Source organism: Armigeres subalbatus, chromosome 2, assembly GCF_024139115.2.
Source record: "Armigeres subalbatus isolate Guangzhou_Male chromosome 2, GZ_Asu_2, whole genome shotgun sequence".
NCBI classification, from domain to species: domain Eukaryota; kingdom Metazoa; phylum Arthropoda; class Insecta; order Diptera; family Culicidae; genus Armigeres; species Armigeres subalbatus.
The window spans coordinates 9,275,419-9,293,853 of NC_085140.1; the positions used below are offsets into that span (position 1 = coordinate 9,275,419).

The window sequence follows — 18,435 nt, forward strand, 5'->3', positions numbered from 1 at the left end:
TTAACAAAGCCAAAATGCTTTTGCTTTTGTGTTGCTTCCTGCCGTTTATCCTGGCGGCGCCGTCCTCCTTATGTGTTTACGTTACCCTCCACAGCCAGCGGTGGCCGTGCTGTGATTTTGGGCAAGGAACCGTATGCTACTCCGATGAAGCTGCTGCTGCTGCTGCTCGACTTTCGACCCTTGCCAGTGGAATCGATGCAACCAGTGTGAGATCAGCGATTCCCGAGACTACAACAGAAGAGGTCGTATCCTGGTCGCTGGATTGAATTGCGTGCGTTATTCGCTCTTGCGATAGTTGTGTGCGGGTGCACCATCGTCGTTATCGGTTATGGTGTAAAGTGCCCGGTGCTTTGAATAACATTAAACGATTATCGTTCCTATTGATGAGTTGCGACCTGTTGAAATTGGGTTTCATCGTTTGAGCGGAAAGTCTACCGGAAGTATGATAATAGGTGAATTGTATCTTTTGAAACGTGCGGCAGGGAAATGCTGTTGATGTGAAGTGATTAAAGTGTTGAATCCCCCCTAAATCATAATGTCAACCGCCTTCATGGTCGACAGTATACTGAAGGAGAAAGACCTGGAGCGGTGTCCGATCCGGCATCACCACACCTCGAGTAGAATCAGCGCCGGCGGGGACTCTTCGGTGGCGTCCGTGTCCGGGTCGGATAGTGAGTTCGAAGAACATGCCTCCGACATGAAGGATTCTAACAGTTTGTGCGATTCGCCGAAGAGCTTCAACAGTTGTCACAATGTGAACAATTCGTCCTTTTCGGACGATGAGATGGGTCCAGCATCGGTCATCCGGTCCTACAACAATGGGGTAAACGATGAAAACAATGCCATGCTGATGGGTTATTGCTGCGGCAAGTGCGGTCACTATCAGTCGGAGGCGAATCCTTTGGAACAGCAGCGACGAACGAGGGCCGGCAGTGGGGTTCTCGGTGGGGACGTTGGTGACGTGGCGAACGAGAGGAACTTCTCCTCCGGTGAGGGTGAATATGAGTTTCGGTGTGAAAAGTGTGGTTTTAGTGAATTTATTGCTTCGAAACAAACGATACTGAAGGAGGTGACGAAGCCGGTGCTGAAGTTTAGTGTGTCAGCGATATTGGGAGATAAAAAAGAGTGCGTGAAAGTGAGAAATGGTAAGTAGTGCAACTTTTCGATTATCGTGGGAGGCAAGTGAATATATTTCATTTTATTTATAAAGTTAATTTTAAAAAATCGGTTCAGAATATTAGGACCACTAAGAGAACGGTGATCCATTATCGACCCATGTGAATGGAACATAAATGCTGTATAAGTAATTATTGTTTCAAAAGCTTCTAATGTCTATTACATACATAAAATTGTCCTTCCTCTTAGCTTTGAAATTAAAAATGGTGTAGAACGGTCATGTGATATAATGTTGACTAATCACTTCATCGGGAGCACACGCATACTCGCCGATGTGCTCAAGGACCGTGGATTCGGCATCGTAGCGCTGCAGGAGGTTTGTTGGAAGGGATCAATGGTGCGAACGTTTAGAGGTAATCATACCATCTACCAGAGCTGCGGCAACACACACGAGCTGGGAACAGCTTTCATAGTGATGGGCGATATGCAAAGGCGCGTGATCGGGTGGTGGCCGATCAATGAAAGAATGTGCAAGTTGAGGATCAAAGGCCGGTTCTTCAACTTCAGCATAATCAACGTCCATAGCCCACACTCCGGAAGCACTGATGATGATGATAAGGACGCATTCTACGCGCAGCTGGAACGTGAGTACGACAGCTGTCCAAGCCACGACGTCAAAATCATCATAGGAGACTTGAACGCTCAGGTTGGTCAAGAGGAGGAGTTTAGACCGACTATTGGAAAGTTCAGCGCTCACCGGCTGACGAACGAAAACGGCCTACGACTAATTGACTTCGCCGCCTCCAAGAATATGGCCATTCGCAGCACCTACTTCCAACACAGCCTCCCGTATCGGTACACCTGGAGATCACCACTGCAGACAGAATCACAAATCGACCACGTTCTGATTGATGGACGGCACTTCTCCGACATTATCGACGTCAGGACATATCGTGGCGCTAACATCGACTCTGACCACTATCTGGTGATGGTTAAACTGCGCCCAAAACTATCCGTCATCAACAATGTTCGGTACCGACGACCGCCGCGGTACGACCTAGAGCGACTGAAGCAACCTGATGTCGCCACTGCATACGCGCAGCATCTCGAGGCAGCGTTGCCGGAAGAGGGTGAGCTCGATGGGGCCCCTCTTGAGGACTGCTGGAATACAGTCAAAGCAGCCATTAACGACGCAGCGGAGAACAACGTCGGGTATATGGGTCGAAGTCGACGGAACGATTGGTTCGACGAAGAGTGCAGACAGATTCTGGAGGAGAAGGACGCAGCGCGGGCTGTCGCGCTGCAGCAAGGTACCCGGCAGAACGTGGAACGTTATAGACGGAAGCGGAGACAGCAGACCCGCCTTTTCAGGAGAAGAAACGCCGCCTGGAAGAAGCGGAGTGCGAGGAGATGGAACAGCTGTGCCGTTCTCAAGATACACGCAAGTTCTATCAGAAGCTCAACGCATCCCGCAAAGGCTTCGTGCCGCGAGCCGAAATGTGCCGGGATAAGGATGGGAGCATCTTGACGGACGAACGTGTAGTGATCGAAAGGTGGAAGCAGCACTACGAGGAACATCTGAATGGCGCTGAGAGTACAGGCAATGAAAGTCAAGGCAGCGGAGGAGATGACTACGTCAGTTCAGCGGACGATGGAAGCTAACCAGCCCCAACTTGAGGGAAGTTAAGGATGCCATTCAACAGCTAAAGACCAATAAAGCAGCTGGTAAGGATGGTATCGGAGCTGAGCTCATCAAGATGGGCCCGGAAAAAGCTGGCCACTTGCCTGCACAAACTGATAGTCAGAATCTGGGAAAACGAACAGCTACCGGAGGAGTGGAAGGAAGGGGTTATATGCCCCATTTACAAGAAAGGTGACAAACTGGAGTGTGAGAACTTTCGAGCGATCACCATCCTTAATGCCGCCTACAAAGTGATATCCCAGATTATCTTCCGTCGTCTGTCACCATTAGTGAACGAGTTCGTGGGAAGTTATCAAGCCGGCTTCGTTGACGGCCGCTCGACAACGGACCAGATCTTTACTGTACGGCGGCAAATCCTTCAAAAATGCCGTGAATACCAGGTCCCAACGCACCATCTGTTCGTTGATTTCAAGGCGGCATACGACAGTATAGACCGCGTAGAGCTATGGAAAATTATGGACGAGAACAGCTTCCCTGGAAAGCTTACCAGACTGATCAAAGCAACGGTGGATGGCGTGCAAAACTGTGTGAAGATCTCGGGCGAACACTCCAGTTCGCTCGAATCGCGCCGGGGACTAAGACAAGGTGATGGACTTTCGTGCCTGTTGTTCAACATTGCGCTAGAAGGCGTCATGCGGAGAGCCGGGTGTAACAGCCGGGGAACGATTTTCAACAGATCCAGTCAATTTATTTGCTTCGCGGATGACATGGACATTGTCGGCCGAACATTTGCAAAGGTGGCAGAACTGTACACCCGCCTGAAACGTGAAGCAACAAAAGTTGGACTGGTGGTGAATGCGTCAAAGACAAAGTACATGCTTGTGGGTGGAACCGAGCGCGACAGGGTCCGCCTGGGAAGCAGTGTTACGATAGACGGGGATACCTTCGAGGTGGTCGAGGAATCGTCTACCTCGGATCCTTGCTAACGGCTGACAACAACGTTAGTCGTGAAATACGAGCGCATCATCTGTGGAAGTCGGGCCTACTACGGGCTCCAGAAGAAACTGCGGTCGAAAAGATTCGCCACCGCACCAAATGTGTCATGTACAAGACGTTAATAAGACCGGTAGTCCTCTACGGACATGAAACATGGACAATGCTCGAGGAGGACTTGCAAGCACTCGGAGTATTCGAGAGACGGGTGCTTAGGACCATCTTTGGCGGTGTGCAAGAAGACGGTGTGTGGCGGCGAAGAATGAACCATGAGCTCGCCCAGCTCTACGGCGAACCAAGCGGCGAACCCAGTATCCAGAAGGTAGCTAAAGCCGGAAGGGTACGATGGGCAGGGCATGTTGCAAGAATGCCGGACAGCAACCCTGCAAAGATGGTGTTCGCTTCCGATCCGGCAGGTACGAGACGACGTGGAGCGCAGCGAGCGAGATGGGCAGACCAGGTGCAGAACGACTTGGCGAGCGTGGGGCGTATTCGAGGATGGAGAGATGCGGCCTCGAACCGTGTATTGTGGCGTCAAATTGTTGATTCAGTGTTATCTGTATAGATGTAGACTAAATAAATGAATGAAATGAATCACGATTATAGAACAATTCACAAGTTCTCATTAAAGTAAAACATAGGATAGTGGAGTTCAAGACTACGGATTAAGACAAATTCAATTATGAAGTATAGGTCTGTCGGTGGTTTTGAGGAGCTTCGGCGCATAACTGAGACAATGAAATTCAACCCTAAAGTGGGTTGGTCGATATGGTTGGGGTCACCATCGGACACAAAACGTCAACAGAATAAAAACAAATTTGTACTAATCTGGGTATGACTATTATAAAAAAGTAAGAAAAATCAGAAAAAAAATTCTTTTTAGCTCTTTTTAGTGGAATGTATTCAACCGTCTAAGACGAGTTTAGTACTCTCCATTAGTACTCCTCAACTGTGAGGTCGAAATACGTATCTGCAAAGATAACAAAACGTAGTGAAATTAAATGGAGAGTAAACTAAGTAAGAGTAAAGAAGAAATTAAATGGAGAGTAAACTTCAGAGAGTAAACTCGTCTTAGACGGTTGAAGAAAAATCAAACAAATTTACAAAGCAGATGCATTTGCATCTTTTTTTTTCTTTTAGCAAAATTTATCTTTCATTTTGCAAAATTGTCAAATGTGTAACATCATTCCAAATACGCTCCTCGTTTAAAGGTTATTGACTCTTGTAGACCCCAGCCAAAAATGTCAAAACTCGAATTACCGTTGCTCATCTTTGCTTTTCCACCATTGCACTGGTTCAAGTTTCTGGTTTGCTGGAATCGGGAATGTCTTAAGCAAACTACTAAGGAAAGCTGAATCATTTCAAATCAATGACATTGAGGGTAAATTGTCCTCACTGTTGCAATGCATTAAAGTTTCAGAAGCGTCTCGGTAACCGTAATAGTAAATGGAACTTATTCAGTCTGTGCACTATGGATATCAAACTTCATTATTTTTAAATAAGGTTTCGATACTTTTGAATTTTTTAAAACTGGCACCTTGTAACCGGCCCCGTAAATGGCTTAGCAACCCGAATGGATTTCAAAACTAAGACAAACCCATTGACATACCGATGTTGTAAAAACGAAATATTTTTTGTTTGTTCTAGATTATCCAACATCCCATCTATGGGATATCACTACCATAGACCTTTGAACTTCGAAGTCGATTTGTTAAGTATCGGAGGCCAACCCGGTCCACCGCTACGGCGCTGAATACATGCGCTAACACATTTAGCGTTTGAACAGTCACTTTAGGTTTCGAAGCAAATTTTTGCATTCATTAAATCAATTCTTATTTGCGCAAATTCTCCCTTTTTCCGGTGAATTTCATTCACAGATGACCATTATAATACAATCAAACAAATCACATCATCTCAATACGTTAAAGTGAGTCGATTAGTTTATAACACTGTAGGTCCCATTCTTTCTAAATGTAATCTTTGGGGCATATAGACTTTACATACACTTAGACCTATTCCCATAATCCAATGGAATTATTGAACAAACCGTTTTGATTTTGCAGTGGACTCTCCCCAACTCGATGTTCTATATCTCGATATTTTCCATTACACGCACCCTCCGTAGATCGATACCTCTCGAGAATACCTAGGGACACGGCAGGTATTTCCGTCCTTCGTCGTAGGGGCTAAAACGAACGAAAGCAACGTACATTTGCTAAAACTCCACTATAGTAGAACGTTGTTGTTCACTTGCACGATATACACGATCTCGGGCCATTTGGCCGAATACCGTTTGGCAGAATAGCTAAAAATATGTAAGTTTATTGTGAGTAGTAAAACGTGAGAAATGATAAGTTGGACTGAGAAATTCGAAGTGAACTGTGCGAAGTGAGAAGTAGAAAGTAACTGAAACGAAAAGTGTGTATTGAAAATGAAAAGTGAAAAGAATAAAGCTATACGTGAGAAGTAAGAAGTAAGATGTGAGAAGTAAGAATTAAAAAGTAAGAAGTGAGAATTGAGAAAAGAGAAGTGAGAAGTGCTAAGCGATAAGTGCATAATAAGGAAACAATTTTAGCTAAACGGCATTCGATCAAAAAACCCTTTTTCCCTCATTTGACACTTTTGGTCAAATGGCATTCGGCCACAAAATTGACTGTTTTTGATAGCCCATAATTATTGGTTGCATTCAGATTATTTGAACTGGTTTTACACTTATTTGAACATGAGCTATCGATTTTTCCTTCTCACTTCCCCTCATTGCACTATCATCGGAATCTATTTTCAGAAAAAAAAAATCTGTCTGTCTGACCCTTACAGACTCAGAAACTATTGAAACGATCGTTTTTTTTTAATGAATCGAGTGGTGTAAATAATGTTATACTGACCCCACATATATGGGTCCCTTTGTAACTATTATTAGTTACTTCATTTTGCACGTTGATCAAATGGAAATGACCCATATCAGTGTGTGACCCATGATTGTGGGGCCAGTGTATACAGGGTTTTTTGGGGCCGGCACAGTTTCCTATGAAGGTTAGAGACCCCTCCCGCAACACAAATTTCTGCATAACTTGAGAATTATTCAAACAAATGGTACCAAATTGGACAAGCAGGGCACCGTCTAAAATAAGTTGCACCAATTTTATTAATTCTTTTGGCCGACAAACAACATATTTCACAGCTAATCAAATTAATCGTTTTTTTTAGGATTAGAAAACTATTCTCACTGCACATACTTTGGAGTTTCATTAATTTAAGACCAATAACGATGCCGGTCACGTCCTCAAAATCAATTTGAGATTAGGTAAGGAAAATTGGAGGAATCTTCTGCATCTTTGTAAACAACACTAAATAGGAATAGTGGGTTAGTTGGGAAGGTAATATATTGGAAGTCTTGGCAAGCGACTGAATTCTTCTTTTCAACCATACATATTTCATTTCCCCATTTTTCAAACGCACTGGAGGGCCTGGCGATCTGCGAATTATTTTCCTCTGCTATGCAAAGCTGATTAAATCATCTTATTGTAAGCTCAATTTCAAAATTTTCTACCGCTGGTAATTTTCCATACAATTTTAGGGGGGGCAAACCGGCTATCATTCAAGATTTATATGGAGTTTGCACTAAAAACAGCGCAAAAAAATATGTTCTAAATCCCCCGACAGAAAATTTTATTCCATCAACGACATGAAAAAGCATATATTCAACGATGTTATCGATCATTTAGTAATCTGGATTCGATCATTTAGTAGTTTGTTAATAACTCATTTCAGAGGCTGAATTTCAAAACGTGGTGGACTTCTAGTGCGAACGTTTTTCTACTACTCTGTTCAATGGTTTGTTGTTTGAATTCCACCAATAACGTAGTTATAATGCTAGTTGAAGTGGCTTGGACTAAATGATTGAAATTTTGTTATCAATTCCCGATTAATAATGCGAAACAAAATTATAACAAGGGGAATTATTAATTTCAGGAAAATATTGTAACAAAATGTGTTATAAATTTGGCTGGTTAGTTGTTAAAATAACTAAAATTATAATCCCACTAGCCGTAACACAATTATTACAGAAGCTGATACCTTCATATCAACCTTATAACAAACGTTGATATAATTATTGGGTACAAAAATCTACATCAAAGGTAATTGTTACATTACTTATAAAAATCCGGTACGCTACAAAAGACTGATTGTTAAACATAATGTATGCAATAAACTTTGTTCCAGTTTTTTATATTGAACGTAGTTCAAGTAATAATGAAGGTGGTTACTTTCCATTTTTCCCCAATATCTACGAACAAAAAAATGTAGGTTACACCCGATTCTTTTTTTACACGGGGGATGCGTTCCGTGTAAAAAAAATTTCAGTTCAAAATTTGAAAATCCGTGTAAAAAAAGTTTTATGATTTCTCGACAAATCATGCAAAATGGAGAAACTTTGCAAAAAAAATTGTATGGGATTTTTTTACACGGCCTTGTAAAAAAAATCCGTTTAAAAACAGAATCGGGTGTATTTTGTTATAATTTTGATATGATTATTTCCTATCGAATCATCTAATTCAGTGGTCCTCATCATGCTTATTATTGAGGGCCGTATTGCAATTTTGAACTGTTGAAGCGGGCTGCAGTAGTGCAGTATGTTTGCAATATTGCTTTTTTTTTTATTTAAAACTAGCGAAAGAAGCCCAGCGTTGCCCGGGTGTTGCAAATGTCACAATGTGCTATTTGCAGCACCGCACTCTAGATCAATTTCCGTGCGTTTGTTTTGTTTTCCTCAACAGCTGACCCAAAATTGTATTCTAATGTTTTTTTTACATCGACGAAAGAAAAAAAATAATAATAGCATAATTACCCGGTGACATATCAAAACTATGAAGGATCGTGCTTTGGACGGTCGAAACGACGACGCGCAGCACTCTGTACTTACTTGCTCGATGGCTACTGCAAACTATTGAAGATCGCGCTGGTTACGACCACAACAGCGCAATACATGCGCATGAGCCACCGAACACCATAGGGTAAGACACCTAGAAATCGCCCTCCCCCCAGTTTTCGCCCACCTATTTTAAAACCTTCATTACTCGAAAACTAGTTGTTGGAAACAGTTAAAGTTCAGGTTTTTTCATAATTGACTGATGCTTGTATGGAAAAACTGTAACTGTTTTCAACAACTAGTTTACGAGAAATGAAGATTTTAAAATAGGTGGGCGAAAACTGGGGGGAGGGCGATTTCTTGGGTGTCTTACCCTATAGATAATCTACCATTTTTGCGACGACTCCAACTAATCATTAAGCAGGGTTGTAGAAAAACCTTCGCACTACACTCAACCAGCGGATGGCAGATTTTAATACAGTTCTGCATAAGAACCTAACAGAAACTGTATAATAATTGGGCATATACAATTTTTGGAAGATTTTAATACAATCGTTGTATTGAAATTATACAGATTTGACTCTCTGACCTTACAGATTTGTATATGCCACGTTTTTATACAATAATTGTAAGATCTGTTTTTTGGGTGTAGAAGTCCACCATACATCACATTTTGAAATCCAGGTTCTGGAAAGAGTTATTGATAAACTCCTAAATGATCAAACCCAAACATACTAAATGATGTCGGTAATTCTCTGGGAATGGTTCCCGACAACGATCGATCATGTCGAGGATGGTTTGCGGTCCCTCCGTAGACTGGGTGGTTGGCGACGACCAGTCGTCGACCGAGCTGAATGGAAAAGACTTTTATATAGGGGAAGGTGGGTAGACTTCATCCCCGGGGAGACTTGATCACCCCCTGTTTTATCGAGAACTAAAGTAGTTTTGTTCTAGCGTATTTTTAGTATAGATCCTCTAGACAAATGACCTTTATGTGGTGAGTTATTTTTTGGATTGACAGCCTTGTTCATTCTGCAGGGCGGTTTGTATGTTTTGACCTTCCTGAAGATTTTTTTATTGTCCACGCAATATTTGAATAACTTTTCATAACAATAACCAAATGCTTTCGATTTTTCACAGCACAAAGCCATAAATGTGCTTAATGATTTGTACTGATGAAAATGTCAACATTCCATCAAAGTTTTAGGATATTTGGATTTGAAGTTATTGCCTCAATATGGGGACACTTGATCCCCCATTAGTCACCCATACAAAAATTTGGCGAAAAAATTCAAAAAATATAAATCTGTTCTCAGGCTTCTAATTTTTTGTAGATTTGACAGATTTGATGAAGGGTTGGCAGGAAAAAATATTTATTGCGTAGATATCATAGAAAGGGGATCAAGTCTCCCCAAATTTTAAAATTGCATGTGCTGTCGAATTCAATAACAAAAATCGTTCATGTATACGCACAGCAATTCGAAAATTCCGCGTATTTTGAAGGAAAAATATTTTTAAAAATCTGAGGGCACCTTTCTAATTTTATCAAAGCAAGTTCTTCAATTTCCCCCGAATATTTTAAAAGTAGATTTTTGACAGCACTGCAAAAAATCGATTGTGTATCAATAACAACAATAATTTAAGGACTGTTATACTGTAACTGTAAAGTTAAAAACTATATTTCTTAGAGAGTCTGTGTGGAAATCGCGTATGAATAAATGAATAAACATTTTTGGCTGTGATACATCTGAAATCAGAAAAGGGGATCAAGTCTACCCAGTCTCCCCTACTGCATAAGCCACTCCGGCCTTAGTCTGAGCAAATAAAAATAATTGTATTTACGCGAATGTGCTCACAATGGCTCTGTAATACTACCCGAAATGAAAACTACCTTAAATCGGACACAATTTCGATGGTAAAAAGAGTTCAATAATAAAACTTTTGTTTAATATTTGTTTAATTGCGGAACAGCATTTAGTCAATACCATTTTGCAGGTGCATGTTTTTGAAGAATGAGCATAATTTCTCTGCTTGTTTTTGGAAAACAGATTCTTCAAAAAAATCATTTTCTGTTTTGCTCTATGGCTATGAACTGCACTTACACTACCGAAAAAAAAAAAACAAAAATAAGAAAGAAAACAAATTACGCTCCAATTTTTTGTTTCTGATTTTAATTGATATTGGTAGGGGGATGTCTCTGATTGAGAGCCACCCTGAATAATTTTTGACACTTGAATTTGAGCAATGTGAAACTTGTAGTTTGATAGCATATTCAATCAGAGTTTCTTGCCGCGAGCAAACAAAAAAAATCGTGAAAATTTGTTTGTGATTCACAGAAAAAAATAATGAAAAATAAACAGCGCGTAAAACTTTACATTCGAAAATTTACGCTATTCTACGCTGAAATGGTCCTCTTCCTAACAAGATTGCTTACAACTTGTATACAATATTGACGATTCACGTCAAATATTGTATACATTTAGGCTATATCCCGTGAGGAATTACGCTAATAATGGCGTTCCATTTATGTGCATGATTTTTAGCGTAAATTTCAGTGGATTTTTCTATCTGTGTTCAGAATTTTGTCATTGTTAAAGTGCGATAAATCGAAGCAATACATTGGAAAGAGTTTAGTGTTTTATAGTTTAGTACGTTACGTGTATTTTGTGATGTGATATCAAATTCCATTATTTTGTGGATTTTGGCCAATACATGAGCATTTTGCTTCATATTTTTTCCATTTTTAGTATAGATTTTTTGGCCAAATCAACACTTTATATAAGTAGCCGTAAACATTTTTCCATTTGGGTAACACAATATAGTTACTTCAATGAAAAGTTAGCTAAGGTCTGTAGCTTTCCATTATGATGTTAATATTACTGCATTATGTTAACTAGATAAAATCAGAAGGGTTATGTACAAGGCACTAGCGCAGGGTAGACGTTGGACAACGTAAGGATATTATTGTTACACAATACGAACTGTAGTTTATTATGGTGTTAACTAAAGTATTATTGTTTTGTTGGTTAAAATATGAGTATGGTTAAGTATCTGAGACAAATTTTGAACAAACATGTTGTAGATTGTGGAAACTTGAGAGAAAATTTTCTTGGCTGCCACTGATGCCATCCATGAGCATAAATATTTGTAGCACCTTCTTACGATGCGCGCTCCTGATTCTGCTACAGACGGACGTCGTACATTGAACAAATTTGTCTCGCCCAATCTTTCTTTGTATAGAATGGTAGCCCTGAGAAGAACCGATTATTTTTTAATAAAGCATCTTTCGAATCACTAACAGCTGTCGACGACGACCACACGACCCACGCCATGGGCTGGAATCAAATTTGCTTCAGCAACTCCGCCGATTCTGGGACCTAGCTATCTGCTCTGCGCGACATGTCAAATGAAATGCCATGCACGCGGCAGAAAACAGTTTTCTTATAACCAATAAAGAAGGCCCATTAGTCCTACCTCTTTATTAATCGGTATGAGTGCCAATATTATGTAACCGAAACACTCACCAAAGAGGCGTGGCTACAGGGTTAACTTTATTGATTACAAGAAACCAGCTTTTCAGCGTCTGCAAGCCATTTCGTTCGAGATGTCGCGAAAAACAGACCGCTATCCCACCATCGGCATCGGCTGAGCTCCTGCCGGAAATTTTATCCCCACCGATGGCCTTCAGACGCCACCGTTGCAGAAATGTGCTCCACCGCGCTGCTACCATAGTAGCGAAAAAGGCAAGAAAATTGTATCTGGGTGCTGCTGATGCCGACGTCAACGGTACCCACACCATCGGTGGGGATAAATTTTCCGGCAGGAGCTCAGCTGATGGCAGCTCTTAAGCCATAATTTAAAAAAATGATTCGCTCGGCGATGGATAATTATTTCCATCGGTAGCAGAATCACAAGGGCGCGTCAGAGAGAGACGCTGCAGAAAATTATCCGCATGGATAGCAGCAGTAGCAGTCAAGTAAAAATTCACCCTCTAGATTGTAATTTTAGTAGTCTGCTACTTGTTTCAGGTTTTATCTCTATTCATGCGAATACACTTTCTGCTGTTACCAAGCGATTATTATTTGCATTTCAAACAAAATTCGCGCTAAACCTTCGCTTCCATAAAATAGTTAAAATAACCGATTAATTTTCAATAATTCGCCTTCCCAATTACAATCAGTAACAAAATCAAATCAGAATCTTGAGAAAATTTCACTTGGCTGCCATTGATGCCATCCATGCAAATAAATATTTGTAGCATCTCCCTCCGACGCGCCTGATTCTGCTACCTTCCCTTGTATAAAATGGTGGTCCTGAAAAGAACCAATTTATTGGTCTTGTTACAGGACCAGATCTAGATCTAGAATCATGCAAGAAAATTTCACTGGGGTGCTACTGACGCCAACGATAGCCACTCGATAGTTTGTCGCTAAAACCGCTACAGATGCATAAACCAACGCCATCATTCTGTTCGCTCTCCGTGACCACTCACCGTGGATCATCGTACAGAAATGACGAGCAAGCGTGAATCATGGGCCTTTTTATACCCGGAAAAAAATAAACTGTGGGTCACAAGGTCCGGAACTTACATCATTCTGATGTCCGTGTTGGGAATGGATGAATGGGATTGATTGGTTCTGATATGTTTACTGGGTAGGACAAGAATTGAAATTTTCAATAGTTTATCGTAAATTATCAAAAGTTTCAATGAAAAAGACATATTTCTGGAGAGTTTCCTAGTCGATATATTAAGATAAAGGCTCTATTAACGTTCAAAATCTTACATGATTTCGTGACGGTCCCCAATTATAGATTCTGATTTGACACCCAGTACCTTCTGGTAAAACGTTTTTTTTATTCCTTTATTTATTTGGTAGGCACTCTGTGTTACTTAACCGCTACAACATCTTACCGATCGGGTAGAACGTTGTCCAACGCCAAACAAGTTGTGAGCGAAACACGCAACTAGGCCCACAACCAAAGACACTCCCTTACATGTTATAAATTGAAGGTACAATAACCCTATTTGCATGACGTAGTATTGTTTTGAATCAAGGTATCAGAAGTTATCAAGTGGGCAAATAGGGAGTGAGTGCTAGTAATGAACCCCTTAACGACTTAAATTTACTTCAGTCGCTCCGCTAGGGCGAGCCTCTTGACAAATTCTAGTTCGGTGCACCAGATGACAAGCAACAGGTACCAGCATCGTGTTACGTACATAAAACTAGCCTAAACATTTGTGTAATAAAGAAAATTAGAAAAAAAAGAAAGCATTTTATAATTATGTAGCTTGCATGCCTATTATGACCACCCCCGGGTCCATAATACGCAACGTCGAGTTTGTTTGTATACGTATTATGGTCCTCCCATTTGATTTACATGTTCCATTCCCACATGTTCCTTATGCCTATAATGGACTCTCCCATGTGTGCTAGTAGTGGACCCTTAAGCATATTTACATTTACAAATTAGTTAATATAACTAAATTTCTGTTGCTCTGTTCATAATAAATGTGTGGAACTGCTGTCCTGTTACATGAAGCTTCACTTCACCCGACGGAAGTTTGCAGAAAACAGTTGATTCAAGCGTTTAATTTGAGATTTGGCTCAGGGGGTCCATTATACGCACGGGGTCCCCTACTAGCACTCACTCCTGCGTATATGTGGATACACAGAATTATTAAGTAATGGAAGGAAGCGGAACAATCTCTAACATCCTAGAACTACAAAAAATACTATTGAAGTTTTCAGATCAAACATTCGTTATTATTTTTCCCAATGTTGGAGAAATAAATTGAATTGCAACAAGTGTGGAACAGTCCAGTTAAATGAGATTATTAATGATTTTTTTTTTCTATTCTATTCATTTTTTTCAATAAGTCGTATGAGGTCCGACAGTGAGTGCTTCATAAATCCATGCAGATGTTTCGACTTTCAACACTCTTTAAAATTTCTCGTTCTACCTCCGCCTAACTAAAACATCGAGAATCACGAACGATTTCTTCGGTAAAATATCACCACCCTACCAAAAAGAGGAACGTTTTGCATACAAGTGTAACACATTTCCGACGAATCAACCCTTTCCATTCAGAACGACACAAACGGCAACGACATCGTACATGGCTCCTTTTTATGAACCGTTGCTTTTCGGAAAATTTCGCTTCGCCCAAGAACATGTCCCAAACCCGAAGTGACAAAATGGGCCCCCGGACAGACGCCCATAATCATAAACGAGTTCACTTTTCTCCGTGGTTGGCTCCTCGTTTGGAAATTGAAAATTGCGCGCGCCATGAGGAAAACCATAACGTCGTCGCCGACTCTTTTTTTGTGCCATAGCTCCATTCGATCTTTTCGTAAGCGTCATCTGGGCGTTCCAAGAACTCCACTGAATTTGACGTGGCGGGTGATGGAAACGAATAATGAGAGAACGGCGAAGGTCGGGGAGGTGGAGGTGTACGAAACAGAAATCAAAACGATATAAATTGGATTTTCCCCCTCGTGGAGTTCGCAGCAAGCTGGCATCAGCCCGGTCGGATCGATTACCAAGTTGCTCGTTCTTCTGCTCCGGCCATGGCTGGATTATTGATTCCTTCCGATTTGACTTGCCAGCGAGGAGGAAAGTTTGTCCGGGGAAAAGTGATTTTTCTACGAGGTTCTAATAATCCCATTTGCCAGTGGGCAAAGTGTCGCATAAATTATCCCCCGGCCGATGGACCACCCGAACTGGCACATAATCAATTGAATCGTTTTCCGGACGGAAGCGTCGGGAGTGGGGCTAATAATCTGTGCAATGTGGGCAAGTGATTTTGTTCCGTTTTCCATCGGACTTTCATGGGCTATAAACTGGCGATTCATTGCAATTTGTGGAGTGTATTATTTTGGAATAACATAATTCAGCCGTCGCGAAGAAAAGGACGGTAACTTTTCAAATTATTGGGTACGCTTTATCACCTTAAATAAAATCGCTATCTGGCACGTCACTCAAATGGCCGGGGAACGGTAGAGTTGAGTTTGTTTAATCTTAATTGGGGAGAAACTTTTCGTAAGAAAGACGTCAGCAGAACACCTCATGTGTGATAAACTTCATCGTCTTGTCGTATTCGTAGGAAACGGAGGCTCACTTATGGCTTTTATTCATCGCTATAAACAGTGCTCGCTCGTTTTGCATAATATATGTTGATGGGTTTCTCACTTGTCTTATCATGCTTCGAAGTGCTTCATGACAAATCTTTGAAAACGTATTTTAAATGGAGCACTTAAAGCCCTTTCACGATTTAAACGTTGTCGTCTGCTTAATACTGGAATTCATTTGATCAGCAATGAAGAATAATTAAGGTCGACCATTCAAAAAACCAGGTTATTTATTGAACAAAAGATGTAAAATAAACAATAACATTATTTTAACTAAAAATCACTGAACAAAACAAGTTGTACGAGTTCCTAACATAGACGTGGGACATTAGCGTCGCAACTGCGACCTGAGGTTTAATTCGATGGTTTTCAACTGTAAGCATAATAAAATCATTATTTAAAATTTTTAAAACTATTGGCTCCTCTGCATGAAATGGATATTTTCCACTTTCACGGCATATTCAGTAGTACTCACCTATGCTGGAATGTATCTCGACTATAAATAAATACCCATAGAGGACAAAAGAGCACTGTGAGAACGAAGAAATTTGAACATACTTCGAACAAGCCACCATATGGTCACCGGACATGGTTTTGGGGGAAAACGATGCCGAAACACACATCCTCGTGTTCACCTATGTCCAGATACTCTCGCTGCCAGCTGGCGGTTGTCCTACATACTAATCACTAGTTCCGCAGGATCCAGCTCAACACAGTTGATAGTCTGAGCCATGCATAAACGCCCACATCATCTGCAGTTCGCCACCGTATCCATCCGTGACTTGCAATTATAATATGCGGTCTCCATCGTTCCTGATAGCGCATCGGACAAGCCCAGAGCTGGGATCGCCGTTCTTCATCGTCGTTGTCACAAACAAAACACACTCCAACATGCGACATGATGCTCGCAGTATGAATTATCGAGATAATCATATCACTGTACGGATTCTCGCTTCTTGCCATGATTACGACGACGACGCAGAGTGCGCTTGTGGCGGCGATGGCCACCCGGTCAATTGTTATACCATGTTGAATTATTATTATTATGATCCGATTTAACCCACCAATAAAGGCACTGGACTTCATCGAGTGCGCTCCCATGGCGTCCGCTGTTGCGTTGTGTGTGCTTTTGCTGGCATGAATCCGTTACGGAAGTGGAGTAAATTGTTACCAAGTGCAGAATGACGATAATTGTTGACAACACCGCGTCGTCGCATCACATCTCGAACCGAACAAATTGAAGTGCAATTATAAATACCTACCTTTGGTGTGGGGGATGAACCGAACCGGCGGCGATGATTGCTGGAGCCGTGCTGTGCAGTACACAAATATTTCACGTGCGATTAACACCTCGTTTAGTGCAAACAAATGGGCAACGTGTTCAATAAATCAATGCATTACGTGGGGGATTGGAAGAGCGCAGTGTTAATTACGTTGTACTTTGTGCAGTTCATCCAGTAGAATTGGTTACATGGAAAGTAACCAAAACAAGTTAAGAAAGAGAAAAAGCTTTCCAGCGTAGAATGTAATTTTTGCCGTTGATAAAGTGACAAAATTTTTTATCAAATTTTCAAAAGTAAACAACTGCAATTTAGCAGTGAACAAAGAGGATTTCCAGATCTGGATTGAAACGAAATAAATCAAAATGTGAACATAATATCCTTAATAATGGAAGTAACTTAAAAGACTAAAGTTCACTTGTCATAAGACGAGTTTGTACAATCCCATTGAATTCCACCACTTAATTGTTTCTTGACAGATACGTATTTCGACCTCAACAGTAAGGCCGTCTTCAGTGTTTCGTACTTGACTCGACTATGAAGACGGCCTTACTGTTGAGGTCGAAATACGTATCTGTAAAGATACAATTAAGTGATGGAATTCAATGGGATTGTACAAACTCGTCTTATGACAAGTGAAGACATTCCACTAAAAAGCTCAAAATAATTTTCTTAACAGACTAAAGTTGTCTATGATGCAGTGCAGTGCTCTTTGAACTATGTGTTAAATATGTGCGAGTTATTGTTTAGAATGTTTGCAATTTATGATGCTTCTGTTTGATTTAAACCTCGAACAGCAGTCGGCATTGAAATCACATATCGGACACTTGGTTACACAGGATCCAGCTTGCACAGTACCGGAATCAGTAGGAAAGGAAGAGAACTTACGGTGCTTAATTAATTACAATACTGATGTTCACATAGTTAACATCCTTGGCAATGTTTCACATCTGTAACGGGACAAACATTTTTGGGAGACATCAACGAAAGGAAGACATACGAATGAGATTTAACGGAAGACAACCAGAGGAAGAGATTAAGGGATTACGACAGCAAAAGGGATGGGTGGACGACGATCACAGTCTAACATCAGCAACTTTAAAACATTGGTGGACAAAGGACATGTATTCGATATCAAGACCCGCCAACGCTTCCCTAATAAGCTTTGGCTGCTTTCCTCGGACGCGGAGATATTCAGGTTGCGCAGATTTGGGGCCACTATGCTTCTCCCATGCCCACACGACATGGTCAATGACCTGATGATCTGCGCCGCAAACACATAATGAGAGCCCAACTCGAAAAGGGTGTGCATGTAAAGAGTAAAACTTGTTGGCGAATTGAATACAACCATCTACCCATTTCCCCATTTGTCCATTTTTGTTGGCAGCTGATCAAGGTTTCCTG

General features: G+C 41.2%; 1 protein-coding gene across 1 annotated transcript in view; it reads left to right on the forward strand.

The window, feature by feature from the left end:
• The first annotated feature begins 212 nt into the window (after positions 1–212).
• Positions 213–18,435, forward strand: part of LOC134214014 (homeobox protein 5) — a 97,981-nt gene continuing 79,758 nt past the window's right edge. The window contains exon 1 of the mRNA XM_062693467.1: positions 213–1,145. Within this exon, the coding sequence (XP_062549451.1) occupies positions 536–1,145 (610 nt within the window). The 5' untranslated portion in view covers positions 213–535. The remainder of the gene's footprint in view (positions 1,146–18,435) is intronic.